Below are 12,586 nucleotides of genomic sequence, written 5' to 3' on the forward strand. Positions count from 1 at the left end.
CACAAGTCAAGGTTAATCTGCTATGATGAAGTTTTCTGAATGAATAATGATTTTGGTGTTGCTAGTTCAAAATCTTTTGTAAATTTGAAACCCCATTAAATGTCCACTTTTTTTCTTATGGAATATGCAGTCTGGCAATATCAACAGCAAAGAGAATTCCAAAAAGTAGAGCGGCTGCTATCCCACTAACTTCTATTGTGAAATCAAAAAAGGAGAGCAGATACTTAACGAAGCACAGTGAGCTTGATGCTCTGCAGAGCGGTCACTTGCAGTTTCCTGTATGTCTCATGACAGCCCTCTTAAGTATAGTTATGTTATTATCCCAATTTCACAGATGATAAATAGAAGCCTAGAAAATTAAGGAACACCTTCTAGGTCATGCTAAGTACTGGAGCAAGATATAATGGCTAGATTGACAGTTCCTCAGAAGTTCCTCACTCTTGAAAAAGGATTCCGATCTTCGGTGGTTTTGAGAAGTTGTCAGTGGACAGTGAATTTCTTCCAGACAGAACCACATATTGGGTCGGCCAAAAAGCTCGTGCGGGTTTTTCCGTAATGTCTTATGGAAAAACCCACACGAACTTTTTGGCCAACCCAATACTAGGTTTTGTCTCTCTAATGCTAAAGAATATCTAGAACTTAATAAATGTTGAGTGAATGGACTTACCAGCAGTCTTTCTTCCTAAGTTAGAGTTTATCCATTGCTTCCCATTCAGCATTCTTATAGAATTTTCCTAATTATTTTTCTGCTAAAAAGGGCTAGAGTCAAATTTTATGGGGTGTGAAGTTTATATAACTTGGGGAGGCGCTATAAGAAAAAGAGTACAAAATTATGAATACAAAATTACTAGGGCCCCACTTCCAGGACTTTGAAAGGAACCCATGGGAAGTGATGGCTGTTGAGGTATATGCTTCATTAATTTCACCATAAATCCTCCTGTGGTCTGAGCTGTATTAAATATTGCCTCCCAGAGTTAGAGATCAGTCACGTCTTCCCTTTCAGCTCCCATAAACATGTTGCCCTCCTTGCACCCATGTTTATAAAATATAGGCAGTACTTTTTGCGACATTACAGGTACTTCAGGTATAACAGGTACAAACTGAAAATTGCTTTTAAGGCCTCTTGGTAAGTAAAACAGGCTTTGCCTGGAGTAAGGACAAATGATTTGATCTTTGCCTTATTTATTAAGAACAATTATTGTCTTAAGTAACATTTAAATCTTTAGGCCTCTTAATTGAACTGAAGAAATACAGTGATGATTTAAAAGTTATTTCTTGTTTTAAAATCTTTGATGTGTTAGAAATGAATCAAGTGATTATTTCTTTAGTCATTAAAGTTTCATTTCTTAAACCTGGATAATGCTACATACTGTATTAAAAAGTAGCTTACCTTTTATTATAAGTTTTGAATTTTATTTTTAAATTAGTTGTTTATTTATAGAATGTAGAACATATTTGAGTGTTTCATTTGCCACCGACTTAAAAGCTTTGAAAGTTTATCAACTAAAATTGTTTTAATGAGAACAACAATAATTTTTTTGTCCTGAGAAAAGTTATGTACATGTGGAAAATTCTCTGATCTCACATAAAAATAATTTATCCCCTTTGCACAGGGACTTTCCTTAGGGGACCAAACTAAAATAGCTATACTGAATTGCACTGTAATTCTGTATTTTAAGTGGTAATATTAGTTATAAATATTAAGATGTGAGCCTGGGATATGATGAAAATACAAAATATGGTTGTTTTTAAGCAGTTGTCTAATTACTCTGAATCCTAAGGAATGAGAATAAAATTCCATATTTTGCCATTTAAGAAGTTATATTTAAGTACTAAAACCAGGTTTTAATTCTGTAATCCCCTTATTTTCACAGAATAATAATCTCAAACAAATTTACTATTCTTTGCAAATATCATTGGGGCAAAGACCTCACCGTTTCCTATTAATGTTGGGCTGCTTGGGGCAGAAGGGTAAATGACTTACCTGAAGTTCCTTTTCTAATTAAGGGAGTCTCATGTGGGTGCCTCCACATAATTTTTATATAATATATAGATATCACAGGACTCATAGGAACTAAGCAACTCATTCAAGAAATTCCATTGCCAGCAATATAGAAAAATTGGAAGTAAAGGGAGTATAAAATTATTTTCTACAAATTCTGACTTTGACAAATTTAGGTTTCTATATAAACATAATTATAATAATAATTTAGTTATAAAAGTTTAAAGAGAGCTATGATAATACTAAAATTATTAGTATAACATATATCTTCGCTAATGAATGCTGTACCTTTTAGTAAAATAAGATCCTCAGTCAGTAAGTGGTTCAGTGAGCAAATATGTATTAAACCAGCACTGTGCCATATGCTGCAGGGAAAATACGATTGTGTACATGTCGGACCCTGCCCACATTCTGGTTGGGGATATGTAATGGACATCAGAATTGGGTTTGACAATAGTAATTGGTCATTTTGCTATATTGGTTTATCACATATCTATCCAGTGATCTATCTTGTTTTTTTATTAATTTCAAAATGAGTTGCAGAGTCAGTACCCTTCACCCCTAAATACTTCCCCATGCATATCAATAGAGTTCAACATTTGTTCATAATTCTTTTTTATTGACATAAATTTTACATATATTGAAATATATAAATCCTAAGTGTACCGTTCAGTGAGGTTTAACAAATGTGTAGTAATACTCGTGTAACCCAAATCTTTACCAAGATTGAGAACATAGATGTATATTTTCAAGATTATCCTTCGACATAAGGTATGCTTTTAAAAGTTTGCTTTTAAGGAGAGAGGTTTATTAAAACCATATTAAGTATTTGAAAGTATGCCCAGTAGTTCAATGTTTGTTTTGCCAAGGGAAGCAAACATTTGTAAAAGCATTTTGCTTGCTCATATTTACTCTAGGGAAAGGTACTAGAAGTCATCTCCAGGTACAAACTGTGAAAAGGAAGAAAAATTGGAATGATTCTTGGATGTGTTACTGTCTGTCTGTAGCTGTCTGTGTGTTTACCCGCACAGGCCACACACTCCAGCTCAACAGATACTGCCGCCTTGTTAGTCGAGATTTTATTGAGAATAAAATATAGAGTAACTACCTAATTCTTTAGAAAGTAATTTTTACAAAAACTTTTGGTTTGGAGGCTGATGATCCAGGCTCCCTTCTGCTTTCAGCCTTTCTGAGGTCATAGCTGTGAAGGTAGCAAAGGAAATAGGTCCTTGGGCTTTTAGGGGAAGGTGTTTTTTCACTAACAAGCGCTTAGTGATTTCTGTGGTATGGGATATTGTAGATAATAGTTTAAACCTGTTGCTTCTGTTACAAAACAGATCTAGGGATAAACACAGTAAAAGGTAGGTGGAAGGTGATAGCTAGCACTAGATTCTATTATCTGGTTTTCTGTTTTTTTCCTTTGAAGCCATATAAAGAGTTGCCTGTAAATCATCCGTGACACTGGCAGCCTGTGGTGAAGTTTTGCGTGTGTGATTTTTAAGTTTGTCCTGTTCAGTAGCCTTGAGAATTTTAGTGTAGTTTCTTTTACTTTAAAACTACTTTGGATAATTGAGAAAACAATCACACGATGCTAAGTGATTATTTCAAGCAGCTTAGGATATCATATTAATTTTGTGTGAGTGCATCTTCCATATTCCATACAGTCCTCAAGAATATTTTATTTTTGTGTTGTTATTTTTTTCTGATGTGTCTATACTTAATACCCTGTTTTCAGTCTGAGATCCCAAGTAAACAGCCTGAGACACCCGATGATATCATTCCTCAAAAGGTAAAACACAAAATACCATAAAAGAATGCAAAATACTTGCAGTTTTGTTTTTTTTTTTCTTTGTGTTATTTTGTTTTTGTTTTGTTTTATTTTGTTTTATTTTAGTGCATGGTAGACTAGACTAACCTCAAGGGTTGACTTTCAATTTGTTGTTTCTGTAAGTTCCTTAGTGTTGAAAAGTGAATTTCATTCACGCCGAGAGGTGTCCTCGTCTCTCTCGCTTCGTTCTGATCAGCTTTCTAGGGTCTGTATGCTGCTCACTAACAGGCTGAGTATTCACTGCTCTCACCATGAAATGTGTACTGCTTCACACTTACACTAACAAGTCCCAAGGCATGTTAGTAATGGGCAGCCTGACACTACCAACTTGTTTTTTCAATTACCCATTTAATTCTTCTAGATATTAAACAGTGTATATTTTGAGAATGCAAGTGTATTCTCTTTTAAAATTACTTTTTCAATCAGAAGAAACTAAATGGAAACTAAGCGTATATATGACCACTTTTTAAAATACAATTTTAATTTATTTTAATTAATTTAAATTTATATAATCCAGAAGGATTCAGTACATAATTCAGTAAAAAAAAAAAAAAAAAAAAAAAGCAGTTCAGAAATGTCACAGAAATATACCTCAAAATATTTAAGGGAAAATGCTTATAGTTCCAAGTCAGATATGAAGTCAGTAACCAAGATGTTGTCCCACATCTGTTAATTCATTGTTTTGCCCATCACTAACTATGCTTTCATCTTTTTAAAAATGAACAATTATGAGTTGAAGATAATTGTTAGATCTCATGTAGAGAATTGTTATAGTACAAAATTTACTACCCTGATTTCATTTCAAAAATATTGCAGTATTATTAGTTGGTTCATCAGATCCTTCCTTCCATAACTGTAATATTTTTTTTACATCATTTCAATACTTTCCTATGTTATATATTTCAGTTTTCATTTGCTGCATATCATTCATCAGTTAGCTTGCAGCTCTCTTCATTCTCTAACTTTATACCCGAAGTTAAAAGAAGGGTAATGGTGGCTTGAGTTAGGCATCTTTTCATCTCAAAATTGGTTCAGTATTTTAGTCTAAGTTGGACACTTGTTTTCTACTTTAGTTGAAAATCATTTTTTTAAAAAGGTCTTGCTTAAAATTAGCATTATTGTAGACAATACATATAACTACCTGAGTCGAAGAGTCAGGCTGATAGAATACTTTCAATTAGACATTCATAGGAAAGGAAAGGTAAGGTTTTTTTTTTTTTTTTTTAAAAAGCAAGCAAGTTGAATAAAAAAAAAAAAGATAATGTTTAGAAAGGGAAGGTCTTTAAGCATGTTTGAAACCCTGTCTTTTTCTCAATTGTTAATTTAAAGTCTGGGTCTCATTATGATCAACCTGTATACATATAAACTTTTCCCTATGGTTTTACATTTTTGTAGGAAACTTTAGACCTTAATTTTTCATTATCTATTGTTCTAAGAAAAAAAAAAGTTTGGGTCAATCGGACAACCTGTTTTTAGGATAAATATTAATTATTCTGAAAAGGAAATGCTCTTGTATCATACACCAAAAAGGTAAATCTTTTCTAATGTTTCTACATAATTAATTTCTTCTTCAAAATGGACTTATATGTTCTTGATATACTCATTTAGTTAGTAAGTTTATGGATCACATTCTTTTACACAACAAACAACAGGATGTTTTAACAAATTAGACACACCAGCTCGGAGTGGCAGGCCAACCAAACAGTGTCATCTGGCCTGAAGCCGGTCGATTCCATATTGGGTCAGGACTCTCTGAAGGTCTGGGCCATTTCCAGAGTTCCAGAGAGATATGGGAATATGGGAACAGGGCAGTTCTGGGTCCCTACCTCCAAATATCTGAAGTAAGCACTCACACAGGTAATTCCAACTGAATGGATGGCCCTTTAGGCCTATTTACTTGGGGTGGAAGCAAAGTTTCAGGCTCCTCAGAAACTAGACTCCCCTTGCAACTTGATGCTCTCCGACACTGGGCATTCTCTCTACTGTACTGATGCATCAGTGAGGCTGTACTATACTAACATGGAAACATTTGGCTAAAGATGATGTGTTTCTTTTTTCGGGAGGAACAAAACTGCTAATATTGTTGTTTTATATATATTTTTTTAAATCAGTGCAATTTAAAAATAGAGAAACTTAACCCAAAAGACTGTGGATTTACCCTGTATAAATAGTCTATTAATTCTTGAAGATAAATTATCTGAGTCCTTTCCTTTTGTTGTTTCTTAGAAACCTGCTCGATACAGAAGAGCCGTAAGTTATGACAGTAAAGAATACTACATGCGACTAGCCTCTGGCAACCCAGCCATTGTCCAAGATGCCATCGTAGAGAGTTCAGAAGGTGAAGCTACTCAACAAGAACCAGAGCATGGTGAAGACACTATTGCTAAAGTCAAAGGTCAGCCTTCCTCTCTGCTTTTAATTAAAAACCATTTGGGAGCATTCCTTTTACTTGAATCTATATGAAAATATTAGCAACTATAAACAGTAGGGCCAACCTAAAAGTATCCGTACATATTTTACTATTGCACCCTTCTTAAAGATTGATTTCTGTATCAGAACTAAAGAGACTGGCTCTTCTTTATTGCCTACAGATAAATGTAATGTGCCGTTGGCTTGATAATTTTTTTAAGTTAAGGCCCTGAAAACTAAATAAATATGTATAAAACTAAAACAACCACTAAATGTGTCATTAGTGCATGTTAGCCAACAGTAAGAAATAATGGTCTTTCTTCCAATGAGCTAAGACAGATTATTCCAAAGCTATACTTTATGAGCCTAGAAAGACATGCATATGGTGATGAATTGGACTAAAATGGCCATGGGCTTTTTGATTCTGTACTTCTGCATATGTGTGCCCTCTGCCCTCTTGCTACAGCTTCTCTGTGATCTGGACCTACCCAGTCTTGAAGATACTGGTCAAACTGTCCTCCTCTGAAGGCTTTTCCAACTCCGCTGTCCTCCAATAGCACTTTGCTCATATCTTTTATAGCAATTTCAGTGATATCTTTCACTGCTTTATGTTTTCCTAAATTATAAGTTTCTCAGAGGCAGAGATTATTTCTCCTCTCACTTTATAGATTTTGGCACATGCCTAGCACAAAATGGGGATTCAGTCAATACTGAATAAGTAAATCAGTCCATTGTTTTAATTTTTTAAGCCTCTGATTTATCATAAATTCAAAAGTCTTGGCGTAGTCTATAGATAAAGCCCTAGAATATAAATTAAGAACTGTAAATTAAAAATTATTTTCAGATCTCATTGATAAAAAACTAACAGTATATGACCATGTCAACAAAAAAATTTATCTGTAATTGTGATCGGTTTCTCCTATTACATTATACCTGTTCTCTCTTGTGATAACTATGAATTACTAAACATTTCATAATCCATCTAACATTTTCATAGAATCACTGAAACTTTTATTAGTTGAACAAAGTTTTCAGCCTTATCATTTCTTGACACTGCATCAGCAAAGTTATTGAGATGGGTCCAAAGTTGTATTTCCTGGCTATAACCAAGGTGTATAATTCACAGAGTTTGTGATGTCTTGTGTTTGGATCATTGGCATTAACTTCTCATCTTGGCCTCATTTTCCTAATGTCTAATTGAGCTAAAACCACAAATATTGGTGTCACTACTATGATATGCAAGATGCTATGCTAGACATAGAGTTGGAGGTTTTGATTCATCAAACTAAAAATAAAGCAGCTGGAAGCTTTTCCCCTTGTGGATATTCTCAGCAAGACTTGATCTTTCTTGTTTATTTATTATACTCTTTCACATGTGAAAATGAGGTTCTTCCCAAGGCAGAGCAGAACCTCTGATAACTTGTGTTCAAAGGATAGGTTTCTAACAGGCTGATTTATGTTTTTCCAAAATTCTTAGTGTAACTATCATTGGTAGATACAACATTACTTTTTTTGGTACAGAACTAAAGAATATTAAATTAAATGTGAGATTTAGAGTTTATTTTGAGTGCTTCCCATACTCTGGGTTATCAGTGGTTACTTTCATCAGCTGATTTTAATTTCATCTCCTGTGATTATCAATAAAATTATCAAAATGTAGGCAGTAAAATGTTAACTTATGTGGCACATTAAATTGTCTGGCCCTATATTTTTAAAAGAATTGTGTTCTTATTCTTTATGACCTGATGATTTAATCAAATTCATTCATGTATGAGTGACCATACTGCCACTTGTAATATGAGTCTTGAAGTAGTCCTCATGGGCCCTCCAAGTAGGTGGAATCTCTTATAATCATGTTTATAATTTGCTGTCCTTATTTGTGTTCCTGATAATGACTGATCATTTATTGAGGGTATCCCCTCAATGACACCTGCCCATTAGCACCACCACTTTTACTATTAATTATGCTAAGCCCTCTGTTTATCATTGTCACCTGACACTTACTGAGAATTTACTATTTATTATGCATGATACTAAGCACTTTACATGAATTACCTCATTTAGTCCTCCAACAATCCTCCTGGTATCCATGATAGGTAGTATTCTTGTCCTGGTTTTATAGGTGAGAAACTGAGGTTCAGAGGGGACAAACAATACTCCAAGGTCATGCGGCTGTTTAACTCCAGAGCCTGTGCTGTTGACCACTGAACGGTGCTGCCTCCCCATACCTTCCAGAACTCTCTCAAATTGGAAATGTAGAGGAGGGACTAAATGGCTCCCACATGACCCCAGCAAGACCACATGACCCTCTTGGCTCTTATCCTGCAGGACTGGTCAAGCCGCCTCTAAAACGGTCTCGATCTGCACCTGATGGAGGAGATGAGGAGACCCAGGAGCAGCTGCAAGACCAGATTGCTGAGGGTAGCTCTATAGAAGAGGAGGAGAAGACGGACAACGCCACCCTGCTGCGCCTATTAGAAGAGGGAGAAAAGGTGCCTTACTTCTGAAAAGGAGGGATTGTATTAAGTGGTTTGTTTCCATTTTACAAGACTAGTTGAAGGGTATTTATCTGGCAGCCAAAGATAAATATTTTAGCCTCTGCAGTGAAACCAGTATTAGGCGCCCTTTTGGGTTCAACACTCTGCATCTTTCATCTGTAGGGTTTTCTGACCTCTCTGAACACACTGAACAGCAAGAAGTTGCATCAGATATAGTATTAACAGTTGACAGCTAGTTCACTGTCTTCCTCTAAACCCTTTATTAGGCTGCAACTCTTGCCATAATTCTCGTTTCAAACCCATGTACACAACCCATTCAGTAATTTGGCCCTGTATTTTTTCCTATACCTCTGTAATTCCAGTAACCACACAAGCAACTTCAACTAGCCCATCATCCCCAGCCTTGTACTTAACCCCTCCTGTGCTTCATTCACAAAAGACTACTTTGCCTTCCTGTTTCTCTCAGCCTCTTATACCTTGCGACCCCTCCAGGCTCACTTTACTGATCTGCCATGTAGCCTGAGCCCCCTGCATTTTGTGCCTTGCAGTTCACTACATCCATGATATTTCTTTACTCTGCGCTTTACTCATTGTGTTCTCTGCCTAAATGCCCTTCTTTCCATCACTTGCATAACCTCTATCCTAGTAATTCGCATTTGATGCAACATCATTTATCTGGATGTCTTTAATGCTCACACAGAGGAAGCTTTCCTTCACTGTCTTGCCAGCTCAGGCTTAGTTAGACCCCCTCCTCTATGCTTTTATAAAGCCTTATATATAGCACTCACTTTATCATGTTATTATTGTTTGTTCCTGTGTCTGTCTCTTCACCTAGATAGTGAGCTCTTTTGAGGCAGGCACTGTTTCTTATTTCTATCCCAGTGCCTTACACAGTTCCAGTCACCTGATAGAAACTCAGTAAACCTTGAATGAAGGAGTGATTGGTTGAATAAATAAAGGGATAAATGAGTAAAGGAATGAGTGAATTGAATACGTAGTGAGTATCACCTTTTTAAAGGTTGTTTTGCCTATTATATTAGATCTTGGTATAACACTTGAAATCTTATCCACTAAGAAATAGTAACTAGAAATTAAGGTTTAATTTTTTAAATTCTGTTCAAATATATGGCCTGATTAATCTTGAATGAAAACATAAGAAAAAAAGTATGTAACTATAAAAGTACATTAGATCTGAAGGAAGCACAAGAGAGGCTTCTAGGGCCTTGGGAATGTTCTGTTTCTTGATCTGGATGCTGGTTGCATCATATTTTAAGCATTTGAAAATTCATCAAGCTATGCACTTATGAAATAAACATTTTTTTCTGTGTGTATATTATACTTACAATAGGGTTATTTTAAAAGTATGTCAGTTTTTCTCCTGTAACATTCTAAGTTTTTATTATTGAAGTAGTTCAGATGTGGTGATGAAAATTAACTTACATTTGCATATTTTAGAAAATCTATTTTCTGATGCTGTCATTTTTTAAACTTTTTAAACTCATGAGTACAGTTTTTGCTCTAATTGCTTTAAGTTTGAATAGTGCAGGAGGTGTATTTAGACTGACATTTATTTGACATTTGTTTGACTCTGATTTAATTGCTGATTTTTTTTCCTTGATTCATGTTGAACTGAGTGTAAGCAAGAAAGAATTTTTACTAAGGACTAGATCCTGCCTGTTGGAAAGAAAACACTGCTAACATTGAGAGATTTAGCAAGTCCTTCCTTCTATGAGGAAAATGCAACTTCTGCCAAGTTTGGCATTTTACAATGGCACAACAGGCTGCCAGGCAGGCAGAATCCAGTGGAGAGCAAATAGAGACAAATTCCACAACTCCAGTTCCAGGGGTTGTTGTGGGAAAAGAGGAAAGTAAGCAATGTGGAAGAGAAGACAGCCAACAAATCCTAACATGATTATGTATGTCTCACTAACTCTCATGACAAGCCAATGAGGTATATTTGAAACTTATATGAAGACACAGAAGCCCAGAAACATTAAGAAATTTGACCAAATCTATAGTTGAACAACAGAACTGGGAATTCACTCAGGATTGTCAGGCTCTGCATACATTTTTCACTGTATCATCCTGCCTGGCCCAGGGCACGATCCTCATCTCCTCGCATGTATGCCTCAGTTCCCTTTCCTGCAAAGTTTGTGTCTGTCTCCTTCCTTTTCTAACTTGTTCATTGACTGTAGAGCCTAGTACACATGTGCCTGGCACGGAGTTAGTACTCAGTGAATGTTAGGATAAGTGGATTGGGTGGATGGATATAAGTAATGGTTGTTTCCTTTTACTGAAGTCAACTGCAACTCAGACTGCAATCTTAGCTATTCTTTTTAATATGCTTAAACTCTGGTTAATATGCTTAGCTCAGGGGATGCCATCACAGAGTGACATCTTCATAAAATCTTGTTTGCCCATTAAATCCATGTTTAAAAACATTTTGCTTCATTTATATCAAAAAAAGAAATTACCTGATTTTTAAAAACTATATTAATGAATGTTTATGGTTTTCTTTATAGATCCAGCACATGTACCGCTGTGCTCGAGTCCAGGGCCTAGATACCAGTGAAGGGCTACTTCTTTTTGGTAAAGAGCATTTTTATGTGATTGATGGATTTACAATGACAGCAACCAGGGAAATAAGAGATATTGAAACCTTACCTCCAAAGTAAGTAAATGAATGAAGAGACACAATGTATAGCTATCTTTAGAAAGCAATATATCTACATGGGTTTGTTTGGTTTTTTTTCTTTTTTTTTTGGCTGCATTGGGTCTTCATTGCTGCGCTCAGGCTTTCTCTAGTTGCGGCGAGCAGGGGCTACTCCTTGTTTCGGTGGGCAGGCTTCTCATTGCGGTGGCTTCTCTTGTTGCGGAGCACGGGCTCTAGGTGTGCAGGCTTCAGTAGTTGTGGCATGCAGACTCAGTAGTTGTGGCTCGCAGGCTCTAGAGCACAGGCTCACTAGTTGTGGCGCATGGGCTTAGTTGCTCTGCGGCATGTGGGATCTTCCCAGACCAGGGCTCGAACCCGCGTCCCCTGCTTGGCATACGGATTCTTAACCGCTGTGCCACCAGGGAAGTCCTACATAGTTTTTTTTAATGCAAAAATTGTGTTTCAAGTAATGTTATCTCTCAGTTTTTGTGCATCCATCATTAAATATTCACCAGAGTAATAGTTATTTCAAGGCTATAAGAGACAAATTTGCCTTACTTATCAAAACGAAAACTAAATACAATTTATTGCTATGCATTAATAGCACTAGATATAATACAAGTTCCTTGTATTATAATCTATATATTTATAAAGTTATTCTGAATTTGTAAATTGTTCTTTTTTTCAAATTTCAGTGCAAACACAGTTGTAGAGAAAATGCAGGCGGCTGTATAATACTCTAACAAACGTAAGAGCTTCCATGTCCTCTGAGTACCCTAGAAGCAGTGTGACTGAAGCACAGGCAGGAATTAACTGCCTGAGTTTATCCATCTTCCTTTTCTTCTGCCAGCCCTATGATGGACGTGATAGTGGGTAATGGAAAACCCAGAGACAGACAAAGCCCAAAGGGAGATGAAAAAGCTTAAGGCTTAGAAAATCAACACGCTCTTCTCTTCCTTTAACATTTTGAACACCTAACATGCACTGTGAATGTGGACATGGTCATCTTCATTGCTAGGAGATATTTCAAATAATTACTTTCAGTAGCAATCAGGGCCACATTATGACTTTTATGGGCCTCTTTCTACATATAAAGATACCTAAGATGATGTTTTTCTGACTGTGTTGGTTTAAAGATGAACATATTCATATTATATATTAAAACATTTTCTTCTACCTGAAAGTTCAGTTTTTTC

At 35.8% G+C, this 12,586-nt stretch overlaps 1 protein-coding gene across 1 annotated transcript in view; it reads left to right on the forward strand.

Annotated features, from left to right (window-relative positions):
• WDFY3 (WD repeat and FYVE domain containing 3) overlaps window positions 1–12,586 on the forward strand; it is a 267,612-nt gene that overhangs the window by 212,890 nt on the left and 42,136 nt on the right. Inside the window, 4 exon segments of the mRNA XM_036852038.1 lie at window positions 3,738–3,791; window positions 6,057–6,225; window positions 8,568–8,731; window positions 11,260–11,408. Coding sequence (XP_036707933.1) covers window positions 3,738–3,791; window positions 6,057–6,225; window positions 8,568–8,731; window positions 11,260–11,408 — 536 coding nt within the window.

The sequence above is a fragment of the Balaenoptera musculus genome, chromosome 5 (genome assembly GCF_009873245.2).
Source record: "Balaenoptera musculus isolate JJ_BM4_2016_0621 chromosome 5, mBalMus1.pri.v3, whole genome shotgun sequence".
In the NCBI taxonomy this organism is placed as follows: Eukaryota; Metazoa; Chordata; class Mammalia; order Artiodactyla; family Balaenopteridae; genus Balaenoptera; species Balaenoptera musculus.